The sequence below is a fragment of the Lutjanus erythropterus genome, chromosome 19, assembly GCF_056507025.1.
Source record: "Lutjanus erythropterus isolate fLutEry1 chromosome 19, fLutEry1.hap2, whole genome shotgun sequence".
Classification (NCBI taxonomy): domain Eukaryota; kingdom Metazoa; phylum Chordata; class Actinopteri; order Lutjaniformes; family Lutjanidae; genus Lutjanus; species Lutjanus erythropterus.
Genome location: NC_139335.1, coordinates 9,773,701 through 9,788,988, shown reverse-complemented (window position 1 = coordinate 9,788,988; position 15,288 = coordinate 9,773,701). Strand labels below are relative to the sequence as shown.

Genomic DNA, 15,288 nt, shown 5'->3' with positions numbered 1-15,288 from the left:
TAGGCATTTATAGGCTACTGCATTCCAATATAATCAAACACAAAATTAGAAATAACAGAAAGTCAGCCATAAAAATCAGTGGTAGAATGTAACTAAGTACATTTACTCAATTAAAATACAATTTTGAGGTACTTGTTTTTTGAGTATTTCCATTTTATACTTTTTACTTCTACTCCGCTACTTTTCAGAGGGAAATATGCTACTTTTTACTCCACTAAATTTATTTTAAAGTCTTTGTTACTTACAGTTTCAGATGGTTAATACAAAACATAATCAATGAATAAATTCTGAGGTACTATTATAGATAAAGCTGTGTAATGTTACAATCAGTCTCACTTTTATCAGCTTCAACATTAAAGTTATGGTAGATTAATGTATTAATGATCATAATTCAATAATATAATATGATGCTGAAATAGACCATTCTGCATAATGAGCACTTTTGGTTCTTCAAGTATATTTTGATCCTAATATTTATGTACTTTTACTCGAGTCAAATTTTTAATTCATGACTTTTACTTGAAAAATAGTAGCCTACTTCTACACTGTAGTTTTACTGCTTTTACTTCAAAGATCTGAATATTTCTCCCAGCTCTGAATAAAGTTGAATCAATACCTCTCTGACACAAACATCCAATGTAAGCCTCATAATAGGTATATTTAAGTGAGCTGTACCATATATACATGCTTTAATACCTTGCTGTTACAAGAACAAATGAGACACTAAATCTGCTTTACAAAGTTAAGACCATTATTATAACCAGACTCATAAATCATTTCAAATGAGTCCCACATATTGCAAATTAATTCAATTTATTTACAGGATAACAACATTCTGAGGATGTATAAAACATTATTCACAACAGCTGAATATCTGACATAACAGTGCAACTTTTAAAAAGTATATTTGCTGTAGTATCCTGCTGTTCACCCAATGATCTGCAGTAAATCAGTGGCACCACAGAAAGCATCTCTATGAAATGTTGAAAAGGATACCAGATTATGCTCAGCTGCATTTTTGACAGTGTAACACTGCTATAATTGATTTAAAAAGAATGAAAAGATTAGAAAAGGCCTATCCCAATTTTCTAGTTTGATGGGGATATTTGTGATGCTTAAAATATTCATTGAGTGCAAACCCTAAATTACCCCTCACTGGGGCTGAGATGATTGAGTTGCGATGGTTTCAAAGACAAAAAAAGACAAGTTTAAGACCTAGCCAGTTTTATTTCTAAATTCTCTTCATCAAACGATTTAGAATATTTGCATTCCAAAATACAAAAAGATAGACAGTATAAAGTGTAACAAATTACAAAACAAGTACAGATGGGTCAATATGTATTTGTATAATAACAAAACTGGAGCTATTGGCCATCATTTTGCAAGTTTTAACTTATTCAGTCCATATTCTTCAATTTTGAGAGCACAGTGGCTTACAGAAAATCACTCTTTACAACCAGATAAAGTTTAAATTGTGTTTTCCAGAAGACATTATTTACTGTCAACAAATCAAAGGGATCTGAGTAAAAGAAATTGGATTTCTATATTTCTGTCATGGAGCACAAACCTCAGGAGTTTTTAATCACAGACTGTCATTTAGTAAAAAAAAGAAATCCTCTCACTTTAAAAAGATAAAGAAAAGAGGTAAAATTGCGGGCATCCATTTGGCCTTTATTTCATCAAGCCTTTTGGCGTCATGTCCATTTTGCTGTCTTCCTACCAGACTTGGCAACTTTTGATGATCTCTTTCATTTGCTTTATTGCATCTATGGAAGAATCCTTGAGTGCCAGTCCCAGTAAAACTGGCCTGTTGCTGGCTTCCTGCGACACAAACGTTGCCAGGTTTTTGGCACAGACATGTGTCAGTGGCTGAAAACAGAAACACAAATTTAGGCGTTAGATTATTACATGCTGATATGCTGCAATGTAACATGTTTGTGTCAGAGGAAAATTAATGGCCTGGCACGTGCAACCTGCCAGTCTGCTACAATAAAGAAACAATCCTTTTCTTCCTGTTTGATATTAGGTATATCAATAATCTTTTTATCTAACACACAAACCAGTTTTCCCTTTTTCTTTAGGTGGTTAGCACATACTTTTCCACATCTTCAAACTGTGAGGTTTTACAGGTGTCAGCTCACCATCATCATATTACAGTCACACTGGGAACAAGTTGGACAGAATACAATACTCTTACAATCAAACTGTGCAGTTGCCATCCCATATGTAGTAAATAGTTATTACTTGACTTTACTGCCATGCGGCATTATTGATTGTGCAATGCTCCCCGCATATCAAGAGAAAAGTTTTTCATTTTTGTGAAGTTCTCCCAAAAGGAAGCAGCGTTTGCCGGTCTTACAATATGACTTGATTCTGTTTTAATGAAACCCTGATGTGGTTATGTGGCTTCTGTGTAATCCAGTTAACTTGACAATAACAGAGATGAAGACTCTGCTGTTGACATAATGCTTAATTACATTACATAACAGTATTCAATCATGGTCATTTATTCAGTTGCTATGATGATGCTTCAAAACTGCATCCCCTCCGACTTGAAAAACACACACTGTAAAGTATTGTCTTTTTAAAATGACTGGTAGAGTGAAAAACAAACAAAATCTGTGTGGATTATCAACCTCGCAAGCAAAGATAAATGTGATTCATTTCTCTATTGATCATCCATGTCTAGCACTGTATGCCAGTTAGAAAATGACATGCTAATGCAGGGCTGAAATAGGCTTTTCATGTAAACTTTAACAGACTTTAGTTCCCCCCATCTCCCACAGCAGCAGTTCAGAGCAAATCTCATCTGCCCTTTCACAGCATGAAATGAGTTGCACTGTGTTGCAACAAGTCTTTCTGATGTCCTGTGAACAAGTCTATATCACTGATACAATATTTATTTGAACAATTTCATCCATCGTACCTCGTCTTTGCCCAGCAGTACTTTAGTGGAGAATGTTGGGGTGCTGATATCATTAGATCTGGAGTCAGGCGTGACAGATATCAATGTTCCAATTTTGCCGTACTGTGTGAGAACCACGAATATGTAATTGCTGAACTCTGTACAGACGACCTGTGTTGAAATTCCATTGACTTCTCTCTCTGTCTGTCTCGATCTGATAATGGGCTCAGGAGCAGACATTTCGTCAATCCTGAGAAAAAAGAAGAAACAGGAAATGATACATGAAGATTATCTGTAGGCAAAGTGGAAAAAATTAGCTGGTGAATGTTCAGATTTTACCAGTCATTCAATAGATTACCACTGTTTTTTTTGTTTTTGCTGATGAGTGAAGCAAATCTACCAACCACTTGCATATTTTACTAGCAGTTGGCTGGTGGCTGACTACAAAACTTCACAGGTGTGTTGCCGAGATCAAAATGAAGATCAAGTTTGAAGATGGGTGTGGTCCGAGCAAGGGCACCATAAGAGAGCAAGGAAACATTCATTTAAGGTCATGGATCGCGACATAACCATTTCAGCTAGAGACCTTTTTTGCGATGTGATGACACCAGCTACAACCTTCAACATGCTGACTCCCATGAGTGCTCAGTAGTCATTACTATATTATTACAGGAGTACTCAGCACTCAGTAGGAGGTCTATTTCAACATGATAATATCACAACTGTGCAAGATGCAGTCGTCATCTTGACTGTGGTGATCTTATATATAAATATGTATATATATTTATCCCACGTTTATTGAGAGCTCAGATACCCACCCAGAGTTTAGAAAATAAATAAAAACCAACCCTTAACACAATCCCTTCTCATTCCTATATCTTCCAAAAATATATTTTTTGTATAGTTTTGTACAGTAAAGACATGTGTCATGATCGATTTTTGTTATTTTCTGTCTGTCTGATTAATTGTCTGATTAATGATTTTGTAAAATAGTGAGAACAATTTCCCTGGACCTCATGTGACAACCAAATCCCCCAAATTTTCTATCATTCTATCTATCATTATTATGATAAGACAAAGAAATGCATCAAAAATGCCCATTTAAGAAGGTGGAACAGCATATGTACTTTTCTTGTAAAGTCACTAATGTAACTTCCTTTCTACTCGAATAAGATAATTTCGACCACTGACTGACATATTTGTTTTCTCTAAGTGGAAATAATGACACTATAATGGAGTCGTTATCTTTACTTATCTTTACTTTACTGCAAATGAAAAACCTCTGCCGTCAGCTAATTTTCAATGTTAAGAGACTGCACTGTGCTGCATCCTTCAGATTAGTTAATGTAGTTGTTAAATTTACAGATTTTACTTGTAATACCTTCCTCATTTGCAAAATACGTGGAAATAATCTTCATAGATGACCTATGATTCAAACAAATTAGAATCTAATGGGATTTTCACACTCTCATACAGCACATTGTAAAATCAAAATAAAAAGCCAACACCAGAAGCATTTGAGAGTTGCATCCTCCATATCCAACCATCGGCAGAGAGATTTTTAATATCTTTTATTTTCTTATTTTCCAACTGGCTAACGTGACTGAAAGCAAAGCTCCAGAGAGTGATGCTCGGCTACGGAAAGGGACTGACATGGATGCTAACGTTAGCTAACCAGCTACTGTTAGCTCCAGCTCTAGTCTTCACAGATGACATTACAATGAGCAGATTATTCAGCGCCTGTGTAAAATAAAAAATACGTCTCACCCTGTTTCTTCGTCTTATCAGCTTCTGCAGAGAGAGAGATCACTTTAGGCAACTTCAGCAGAGCTCTGTTATTCACCCTCCACCGAAAACAAACGTGCCTCGTTTGGTTGAGCGTCAGCGCAGCGTGATGACGTAGATGATATCACGCCTCACTTCCGGGTTTGTTTTGTCCCGATGTTCCATTCAAGAATAAAAGTATATATAAACATATAAAATAATAAGAAAATAGAAGAGAAATTATATGTGGACGTAATGCAGGTAATGTCTAACTGGATGAAACTGAATGAAAAAAAAAACAAAAAAACCCAAATACCATTAATATTTTCACTGTAATCTATACTGAAAGTATAGTAGCCTACAAATTTGTGTCACGAATATTGGATAGAGACCCTGGAGCAGAGTGGAAAGGTCTGCGTTGAAAAACAGTGATGCTTAAAGCTATATTTGCATGTGGTATTTTTTCTGTAATATGTTTATTTTTTTGTCCTTGGCTCAGACATTTCCACAGCAGTAATACTAATTATTTGAAATTTCTGCTCTTGTGTTGTGTCTTGTATTGAGATGCACTTTGTGTTTCTCTTAGTTTTTCTAATAGATAACATTCAAGGTTGCAACGTTGTCCATGATGCCTGTCTTTTACTCAACTTAACTGAACTTTTATGTATATTACCAAGAGTGAATTTCTTTAAGTTTCAAAATAAGCCGATCCTCTGCCCTGGTACATTTCAATCAATATTAAGTAAAAGAAACTACTCTTCCAAAGCAAGAAACCAGAGAAGCAAGAGGTTTTTAATTAGCTGTAAATGGAGCTTTAATTTCAGGAGCAGATAAAGTCTTACTTTTTATTCGTATTCTTTATTTTACTTTGTTAAATAGTGGCACCCTTTGTTTACCTCAAAAGATGTAAAATGTGCATGGCGCTGTGACATTATGAGGGAGAAATAATAGATAGGGAGGACAGCATACATTTTTCTTGACTGCTTCCATCTGGCAGTGCAAAGACTAAAGATTGCCAACTGTAATGGAGATTAAATAGCCCATAAATTTAATTTTTAGCACATTTGATGAAAACCAATTGAAAAAAAACATTTTCAGAGCCAGCCATGTGGAATGCATTCAAATACTGTAGGCTATGCAAGGACAGTTTAGTAAGACTTAACATTTTGGCCACACTTTGGCCAGCTACAGCACTCCAGTCTGCTTTTACAGCTACAGGAGAGTTGGGCAATTGAGGAATTTTCCCTGTTTGCAAAAGTGCTTGCATGACATTTTTTTCCCAGGTGGATGTGAGGCTCCACTGAAGTCTGCGAATGCTGCATCAGGCTGATCCAAAAGGAGCCATCCTTATGAACATGACACATCCACAATGTCAAATAGAGCCGGCTCAGCGGAATTGTTATGCACTCTGAGTAGGCAGCAGTAGGTATGAAATTGGTTGGACCGCTCCCTATACTCTCTGGCTGACCATCTGTGTCCTTGACTGATCATTTTGATCTAAACAAAACTGTGATGCAAATATCAATATACAATATTTCAGCCTTGCTTATAATGCATTGTAATGCATATACCATGACAGAATCTGTGAGTCAAAGAGGAAAGGTGCGGAAATCTTTTAAAGCACTACATTCAAAATTCCCAATTTAATATAAAAATCAATATTACGGGTGAAGAAATTCAGATTGTATATTTCATACATTTCATCACTGTCTGTCATCTTCCTGAGTGTCCTGATGTCTGTTCAAGTTCATGGTCAACAGGGGTTTTATTTTATCTTTCACAAAGAGTGTTTTTGTTTAGTTCTGTCATTCATTACACAGCAAGACGACACCTCTGTTGGAACGCTCTGTCAGAAATCCTTTCATGCTCTTCTCTTTAATTAAAGGTCAAGCTTTATATTTTCAGAGGTGAATTTTCAGATTTCTGGAAATGACAAGAGTACGGCAGAAAACATGGCCATGTCAACAGGCAAAGAAGAAAAATGTTTTTGAAATAAGGCCACAGCAATTGACAATGTTTAGTTCATAATGATATTACAATACTCCTTGCAGTGAATATGCATCACTACTACACAAAATGTTATTCTTTAGAGGGTAAAAACTGGCAAACAACAAAATGCTTCTATTGGTACTTTTTATCATAGTTACAAAACACACCATGAAAGCTCATGAAAACATGACATGTTCATCAGTTTGAATCAAATTTCATGAAAACACAGACATGTGTTGTGAAGTTGTTTGGTCAGTGTATCTTTTGGTCACTAGATGTTTTTTAGGAAATGTGTATCCAAAACAAAAACTAATTGTACTGTTCAGTTCAAGAAATAATGAATGAACAGTAAAATAACTTCATTTTCTGTGAATATGAGCACAGCTTTTCGTTTCTGTTTTCCAGTAATTTTATATTTGGTAGTAGAAAAGTAGAAAAACGAATGTGGCTTATCTCTTTTTAACCACGAAAAAGAAAAGCACCTTGTATTTCAATTTTAATTTTTGTATTCTGAAATGAAAAAGAAAAACACTTGTTTGTGTGATTTTTAAAACACATTTCTGAAGGGGAAATCCAATGTCCAAAAGATATACTGACCTTGTTTCTAACATGTTGTATATTGTTTTCTCTTATTTTCCATATCATCTGTATTTATATTGTTTGAGACATAGTTCATCTAAAAAAATCAGAAGTACATATCTTTCCTTTGACCTGTATTGCTACATATATATGTATATATATATATATATATATATATATATATATATATATATATATATATATATATATATATATATATATATATATATATATATATATACCTTCCCTTTAATATAATATCAGTAAAATAGCACTCAACTTGTGGTGCTCAAAGCACTAAAAAATTACATTTGAAAAATTGAACACCAGTGTTTCTTTCTAGATATACCATGACCCTGATTATTCAAGATAATCCACAGACCTTGTTGTGAGTAGGTACTATTTTCTGCCCCATAGCAAGACTAGATAGTTCTGGTAAATTCTACTGCAGAAAGAAAGTAGTTTCTGGTGAAAAAGCAGGAAAGTAGTTCCTACATCAAACTGCTCACAGCAAGGTCTGTAGATTATCTTAGTAACAGGTCATGATTTCTGGAAAGAGACACTGAGTTTTTCAGATGTATTTTTGGGCGGTTGGGGCAACACAAGCTGAGTGCCATCTAGTTACATTATATTGGATAGAAGGCAGATATCTCTATAGCCGATATCTCAAAACTCAGAAACGTACACCAAAACAATCTAGGCAAATAAATAGCAGTTTAAACCAGAGGAAAAATATGTATTTTTGATTGGGGGGGGGGGTGTGTCCTTGTTCTTTAACTAAGAATAAAAGCACATATCAGGTTTATCCAGCGGACCATGGGTAGGCTTTTATGGTAGAAAACACCTCTGAGACTTTGTAATGAGTTCTACTTTCATATTACTCATTCCATGTAATATTTCTTGGTGAATTACTGAGGCCTTGCTTTGCATAATGAATTACAGTAGAGCCACACTAATGGTTACAGTGGCTGTTTCAGGGGTTCAAGGGTCCTTGAGCTGTTTCCAGGAAAAATGAGGAGTAGTTTAATTCATTATAATGTGATTCATGCAAGGATAATACTGGTTGGGAATAATTATATGATTTTCTTCTGATCAGATGTTTTTTTTCCATTCTTACTTGCTACTCCACACTTTTCCAAATCATGTTCACAATAGCAGCCTTGCAGCTGCTGGTGTGTCAATACATTAACACTCATCAACACGCACTCTGGATGACACTTTGACTCGTCAAATTTAACCAGATGCACTTTTAAACTGTCTTGGAAGGCTTACTTGAAAGGTATTGTTTCATGATCTTTCTCCGGGCAATAAAAATGCTACAAACGCCAGCTGGATCCCAAAAGTTGAGGCGTTGGCGTCACACAGAGAAAAAGAAAGTTCGACTGTCACACAATTCCAAAAGAGTTGATGGTGCTTAAGGGTTCTCAATTTTACAAACACATCTCATCTCTGTCTGTATGACTAGTCAAGCATTTTCTCTGTCTCTGTCTGTCTGTCTCACATGCAGACTCTATGTCAAAATGTCATCCCAGATAAAAATATCTTATTCGTTGGATGAGGCAGTTCCTGCCCATCACCGCCCTGCATTTCATCTTCACATTCAAAGTTGCTGCATTGCTGTGTGTGTCTGTTTGGTACAGACTGAATACTTATCTTTTTCTCTCTTTTTGAATAATGACTGTCATAATATTAAGTCATCAATGATTTCAATAAATCCGCCAAAGAGGAAACATTTTCCTCACACCTGCTTTGTAAAATCAGAGAAGCTCACAGGGGTAGATGGGGGCAAAAAGTCACCTTCATGCTTCAGTCTACCCCATAGTCACAAATCTCACACTCACACACATACACACACACACACACACACACACACACACACACACATACACACACACACACACACACACACACACACACACACACACACACACGCAATTATTACCCTTGTGGCCACTAGAGTGCTGTGCTGTATTACAGATAGAGCTCAAAAGCGACTTTACCATGACATTTGAAACTTGCACTCATGCCATGTGGGATTAACCACTGAGGCTAGTTTCCATTTAGTATTTTTAAAATGCAGGCAAAGACAAACCAAAGGGGAAAAAAAACAGCATGTTCAGGGCATTTGTTAAACAGCCTTCAAAGACTGTGATTTACCTTCTCTGCCTGCAAACCACCCAATTACTCTGATTTTGGTTTTAGTATGGCTTTATGGGTTCCTTTTGTTTGGTTTATATCATCTAGTCTATTTTTTCAGATAAAAAATCAAAATCAAAATCAAAATCAAAACGAATAAGACTAATCAAAGGGGCAAACTTTCAGCTTTATATTATTCAGAAGATGGTCATTATCTAGTAGAGGCTGTAATTAATAGCTGATGATTACTTCACTTTCCTTCTATGCAGCAAAAAAATCTCTGCCTGTTGAAATCTCATGCTCAACCATTCTCCCATTTTGCTTTCCAACTGAGGATATTGTAGCAAGCGTTGAGCAATGCAAGATATTTCATTCTTGAGCCCAAAAAGGACACAATAATGCTATTTTATTCCAGTGTAGTGCAGCATGAAAGAGGTGACCAATTTCTTACATTTTACAGTCAAAGGCCCAGTGTTTCTATAGTTCGCCTGTTGGGTTGAATAGGCTGTGAGTGACAGAAGGAAGATCCAAATATTTTGGAGAGAAAAACAGAAATCAGAGAGGCAGCAAAGACACCTCCCACCCTGTCTCATCTCAGCTCTTCACAGTGTTCCAGAAATGCACACATTACATCGTGACTGGAACATCTTTTAGTCAGTTTCTGGCATAATGTTTGCTTTGTTAATTTAATCCTTGCTCCTCAAATCATGTAACACAAAGGAGCGTCAGAGGGGACATAAGAAATTTGTGGTAAAATACATATAACTAATGGAAAATATTCCCAAGAACTGAATAATACCATTTATCATGGCTGATTCAAATTCCTTTGCAATGTTGACATTCATGTTTAACACACTAGTTTGAAATTGAGAATGTTAGAGTGAGAAATTTTAGCTGTTTCATTTTCATTCTGTCTTTATAATAGATGAAGATCCTCTGCACAGCTTTTTTTTATGAGTGGCGGTGAGCAGTGGCCCTGCACTTATGCATGTACAAACCAGTAACCAGCTTGTAAAATCTTCCCCCAAAGCTGATGCAGAGGCAGCCTTTAATACTTCAAGGTGTAATAAAGTTAATACTTTGGAAGGAACAAATGCAGCATGCTGAGGTAATCTTTTAATCCAACTATGATCCGATTAGCTATCTGTCAGATAACATAACTTTCAGCTGAAAGTTTCTCTACCTAACTCACAAGTCAGCATCACAGAGGAAATATTTTCCATCAGTGAAAATAAAATCTGTTACCAAACATGAAAAAAGTTACCAATTATGAAATATAATGTAAGACCAAACATGAAACAGAAATCATAATGACTGAAAAAACTTACAAAGATCCATTTAACATCGAAAATGTTAACCTGTTGTCTAATGGCTAAAAGGCTCTTGAGGTATAACCAGCACCAAAGTACAAAATCTTTTCTGCGAACCTTCATGTGAATGAACAATTACATAACAGTTCCCTTTCACTCTTAACTTCTATATACCGTATGCATCCAAAGCCTAGTAGCAAACCACTTCAACCACTTCCATGTCTGCTACACAAAGCAGGAGATTGTGACTGGTTGGCATCACAGGGATAAAGGAACAGCAATGGGATGCTCCCTCTCCCCCTTCCTTTGCAGCATCCAAGATCATCCTAAGACAGATGGTCAGAGGAGACAGATCGCAGTCAGGTCAGCATCTCCTGGACCCATATGGAGCTACGTGGATCACGTTGTCTCCCTCCTTCACACGGCCGCATGCACCTCCAGACTCCTGAGGAGGCTTGAAGACATGCTAACGTGGGCCTTGATAAAAATAAAATCAACCGGGTCCTGAAATAATCCATTTAAATGTCTGACAATGTCAAGGTCTTACCACTTCACCTCAAAAACAGCTCTCAAGATGGACTTCCTTCCTTGAGCCTTCCTTCATGTCTTTCCAACATGGCACTGCTACAGACAGGAGAAGAAGATGTTTGTGTTTGAGCAAGACACTCAGCTGACTTGTCTGTCAGAACAGTACGTAAGTGGAATTTGATGCGGACAGTAGGCCAAGCCATCAACTGAATAAAACACCAGGAGATTTTGGATTGGTGTGGTTTTGGATGGGGAACAGCACTCAAGATGTGGTCCAAAGCCACAAAGAAGGAGAGAGAAGACTATGCTATCTTTGAGGGCTGTAAGATAAAAGTGGTGAGCCAACAGCAACAAGGGAGATGGACGACCTGAGAGGCTGTGATCAATGTGGCCGTTAATTGGGCAGATATGCGGAGTATGCCCCAAGCAAGGCAGAGCCTCCTGATCAGGGCCACGTATAAATACCCTTCCCACTTCTTGGAACCTACACCTCCAGTTCAGCTTGGGGGAGACCTGCCAACTCTGCGACTCCCAGAACCCGCGCTCGCAGCACATTGTTTCTGGCTTCAAGGCAGCATTGATGCAGGGCCAGTACAGATGGTGCCATGACTGGGTCTTGCATAAACTAGCTCAAAATCCACAGTAGCTGATCCAGTTTGTCAATCTCAGAAAAGCAGCATGAGGGAGTTGTCTCTCCTGTGACCTGGAGGCAAGGGGAACATGAGAGCTGACCTCAACCGCCAGTTGAAGTTCCCACAAGAGATCACCATAACCTCCCTACAGTCAGATGTTATGGTCCACCTCTACTTGGACAATAATTGAGGGTGAACTGACTGTTCCATAGAAAAAGGGAATGGAGGCTGCCTTTGAAAGAAAGAAGGGAAAGTACACAGAGCTGGCAGCTGTGTGCTCACAAGCAGGGTGGAGGGTGTTCACCTTTCCACTGGAAACTGGCTGCAGAAGTTATACTGGAACATCCACTCAGTGGTTCCTAAAGTTTCTTCGGATTACAGGCTCCAAGCTGAGGAAGACTCTCAAAGACCTAGCAGAGGAGGCAGAACAAGAGCTTCTGGCTGTGGCTCCAAAAAATAAGGCGTGAGGAAAGCAAGGATCCTATAAGTCTGCCTGCAGGAGGCACAAGAGGGACATCCCTCACGCTTCACCACCTTGAGATGTTCCAGGATTAAAGGTGTTAAACATTAATGAAAGGTGGCTCCAGGCTGATACCCTGCAGCTGGCACAAAGGCACCGATGGAGGTACAGCAGACAGAAATGCCCTGCAGGTAGACCCTCCTCTACTTACACTGGAGGAAAGAGACTAGGGGTCTCAAACTGCTGCCCCCTTCCCCCTCCTTCCAGCCAGCAACATTATGTCAGAAATATAATGCAATCCAGCCTGCATTATGTAATTATTTTTCCTAGTTGTTTCATACCAATTTAATATACACCAACTTGAACATTTAACCAAGCCAGTTTGAGTTTGAGCTTCTTGTATTAGACCTGTAAAATAAAATAAAAGATATCACATTACTTTCAATTATATATTGCAGTTAGGTAGTGAGTAGCTATATGTCTGTTTAATGTAAATGTAATTTACACAATAATATAGAAGAAATGTTAGCTATCTTAAACAACTTTAAAATTTTCAGGTCAGAGTAATGAAAACATACATGAATATTATAATTTCATACCTGCCATATTCTGCCTATAGAGCCCCCTAAACCCTACACACCAGTCCCTTAACATGAATGTCAACTGTTTGTGTGAATCAGATTCTTAAGTATCTGCATCAAAAGGATCAGTGGAACATATCCGTAGACGGAGGAGGAGGAGGAAACGCTGCACTATTAATATTTCCATCATGTTGAAAGTGAAACCTCGTCCTTTGGTTGCAAGTTGCAGGTGTTATATAACCGGTAACCCTTCAGCACCTTCAGATTCCTCAGTATTCAGGTCAGCAGGAGATGTGTACTTTGCTTGTCCTTGTTTGTAGATTACAACGAGGAGACATCCTTGTTCGTCTGCAATATTTTGCCAGTGTTTTTATACCTGGAGTGGAAAGACCCCTATCTCCACCTTTTGAGCCAGAGTATCTGAATAATTAGTAGCAAAGAAGACTTGCTTTAAACAAATTGCTCTCATTCTCAGGGGTACTTAAGATAGTCAGTGCTTCACATTTTCATTGTTCTCACACATTAAGCAGCAGTATTTGATCCTCAATCTTGTATTTGTGCTCATCAATCATTACTAACGACCTTCATTAGGTCCAAACTATGTCCATGCATGTTTGCTGGGCAGAATATCATAGTTAATACAAGATGGAGTTCATGTCATCAGAGTCAGGAGATATTGATGGGTTTCACGGACACCGTCTAAGTAGTTGAGCACGTTTGGTTGATGAGTTCATTAATGGTAATCAGTTTCAACTGCCTCTTGACACAGGCATGAATGAAATGAAACATAAGTAGCGTGCCCTTTAGTGTTGTTTAAAATTTCACACGAATGTATCACCTGATTAATTCAAATAACTTTGTTAATTTGTGCCACTGATTATCTGCCTGGTCTGTGATGCAGCACCTCATTAGATCAGAATGGCCAGAAGGCATTCATAGCAGTCTAGCTGAGAAATTAATTATTCCAAACAATTAATATTGATATTCAGCAGCATGATGTGCAGCAATATAATTCCTAATTGAATTATTAAATGTACACTGAAACATATTTGGAACTTCCGTACATTTCTTGAATGGAAAATTCAATGTATAAATTTAAATCAGAAATGCACTCCGGTCATCACAGCTGAAATATTGAAGCACACTATATTTATTCTGGAGGACAACAGAAAAATTGCAGAGGAGAAACTATAAAAAGTACACCCCGTGTTTTTTCACAGATGGTAATGGGGAAGAGTAATTTTTTTTCTTGACGCCTCAGGAACTGGACTCAAATGGCATCCATTATTTTTCTACACTGTCGCCGAGTTGTCCCACAGAGAATTCACCTCACACCTTCGAACTCCATCGATACCTGGACACTCGCGGCCTCCCGGGAAAATTCACGGTGGCAACAATGGAGTACACCTTCCACATCACATCTGCGGTTTTAAAAAACAAACTCTGCCTGTGAAAAAGTGTGCACTCCTGCAAACTCACCACAACTTGCATCAGGTAGGGCCTGATGTAAATATTTATTTATAGGATCGTTGAGAGGCAGCGGCTCTAAGGCATGTGTGGAACATGAGCAATAATTATCTTATAAGGTTACTTCACTCAGTAGGTGTTCGCTCCATTAATATTATAATTGGAATGAGTAATGAGTTGTGTGTGTTAAAGAAAATTACATCCACTGATACTTTTTCATACTTAGATATTAGTATGTCAGTGTATATATTCAAAAGGTTATTTTCTGATTAAATGTTTCACTTTTTTCGGCGTTCCCACTCAGATTCCCTCCTCTCACTAAATTTTTTTCATTTCCCAGGATGACTTCCAACAGCCCTCAGGGGGACGGACAAAAAGGGATTACTTTACGTGGGTGTCTGTTCATGTAAATACAGCTGGTCAATCCACTAGCTTGTAAAAATCTGAGCAAGTCTACTGTACGTGACTGTTGGATAAACATAGTTTTGTGTGGCTGCAAGCTAAGGCGGCTGCTGGTGCTCTAGCTCCTCTACAATGGACTTTCTTCTGTATAACTGCATTCTGTTTGACGCCAGCAAACTGACATTTTGCACATCATGCCAGTAAATGTCTGTAGTGGTACCAAACTTTTGAATGTGTGTGTTTGCGTGTTACATTGTGCTTTGTATGTAGCTATATACTTTGGCAATGTTGGAAAACAACGGCCACAATTTGGGGAGAAAAGTTGCTTTTAAACGTTTTGTCACTATCGATGGAGGTCGTTCGCACATTTCAGAACGCGCTGTGCCTTCATCACCAGGTTTTCTACCGTGTTTGAATGCCTGGAGCAGTGGAGACTGAAATACAACTTTTCATAACTTTATTCAGAATAGTTTTATATTCTTGCTGCTTTCTTACGCTATATAAAACAACTGCTAATCTTTTGTTGAGATAATTA

At 37.7% G+C, this 15,288-nt stretch overlaps 1 protein-coding gene across 1 annotated transcript; it reads right to left on the bottom strand.

The window, feature by feature from the left end:
• Positions 1 to 1,207: 1,207 nt before the first annotated feature.
• Positions 1,208 to 4,686, bottom strand: psmg3 (proteasome (prosome, macropain) assembly chaperone 3). Its single transcript, XM_084745185.1, has 3 exons — positions 4,673 to 4,686; positions 2,927 to 3,155; positions 1,208 to 1,869 (listed from the first exon to the last, which is right to left on the bottom strand). The coding sequence occupies exons 2-3, from the start codon at positions 3,143 to 3,145 to the stop codon at positions 1,717 to 1,719; spliced, it is 372 nt and encodes a 123-aa protein (XP_084601311.1). The 5' UTR covers positions 3,146 to 3,155; positions 4,673 to 4,686; the 3' UTR covers positions 1,208 to 1,716.
• Positions 4,687 to 15,288: the final 10,602 nt, after the last annotated feature.

What these genes read in the sequence shown, in the direction of transcription:
- psmg3 (XM_084745185.1), bottom strand. Translation starts at nt 3,145, where the DNA reads ATGTCTGCTCCTGAGCCCATTATCAGATCGAGACAGACAGAGAGAGAA. An exon ending in TACTGCTGGGCAAAGACGAG is followed by an intron (nt 1,870 to 2,926) that starts GTACGATGGATG and finishes TTCTGTTTTCAG; the next exon opens with CCACTGACACATGTCTGTGC.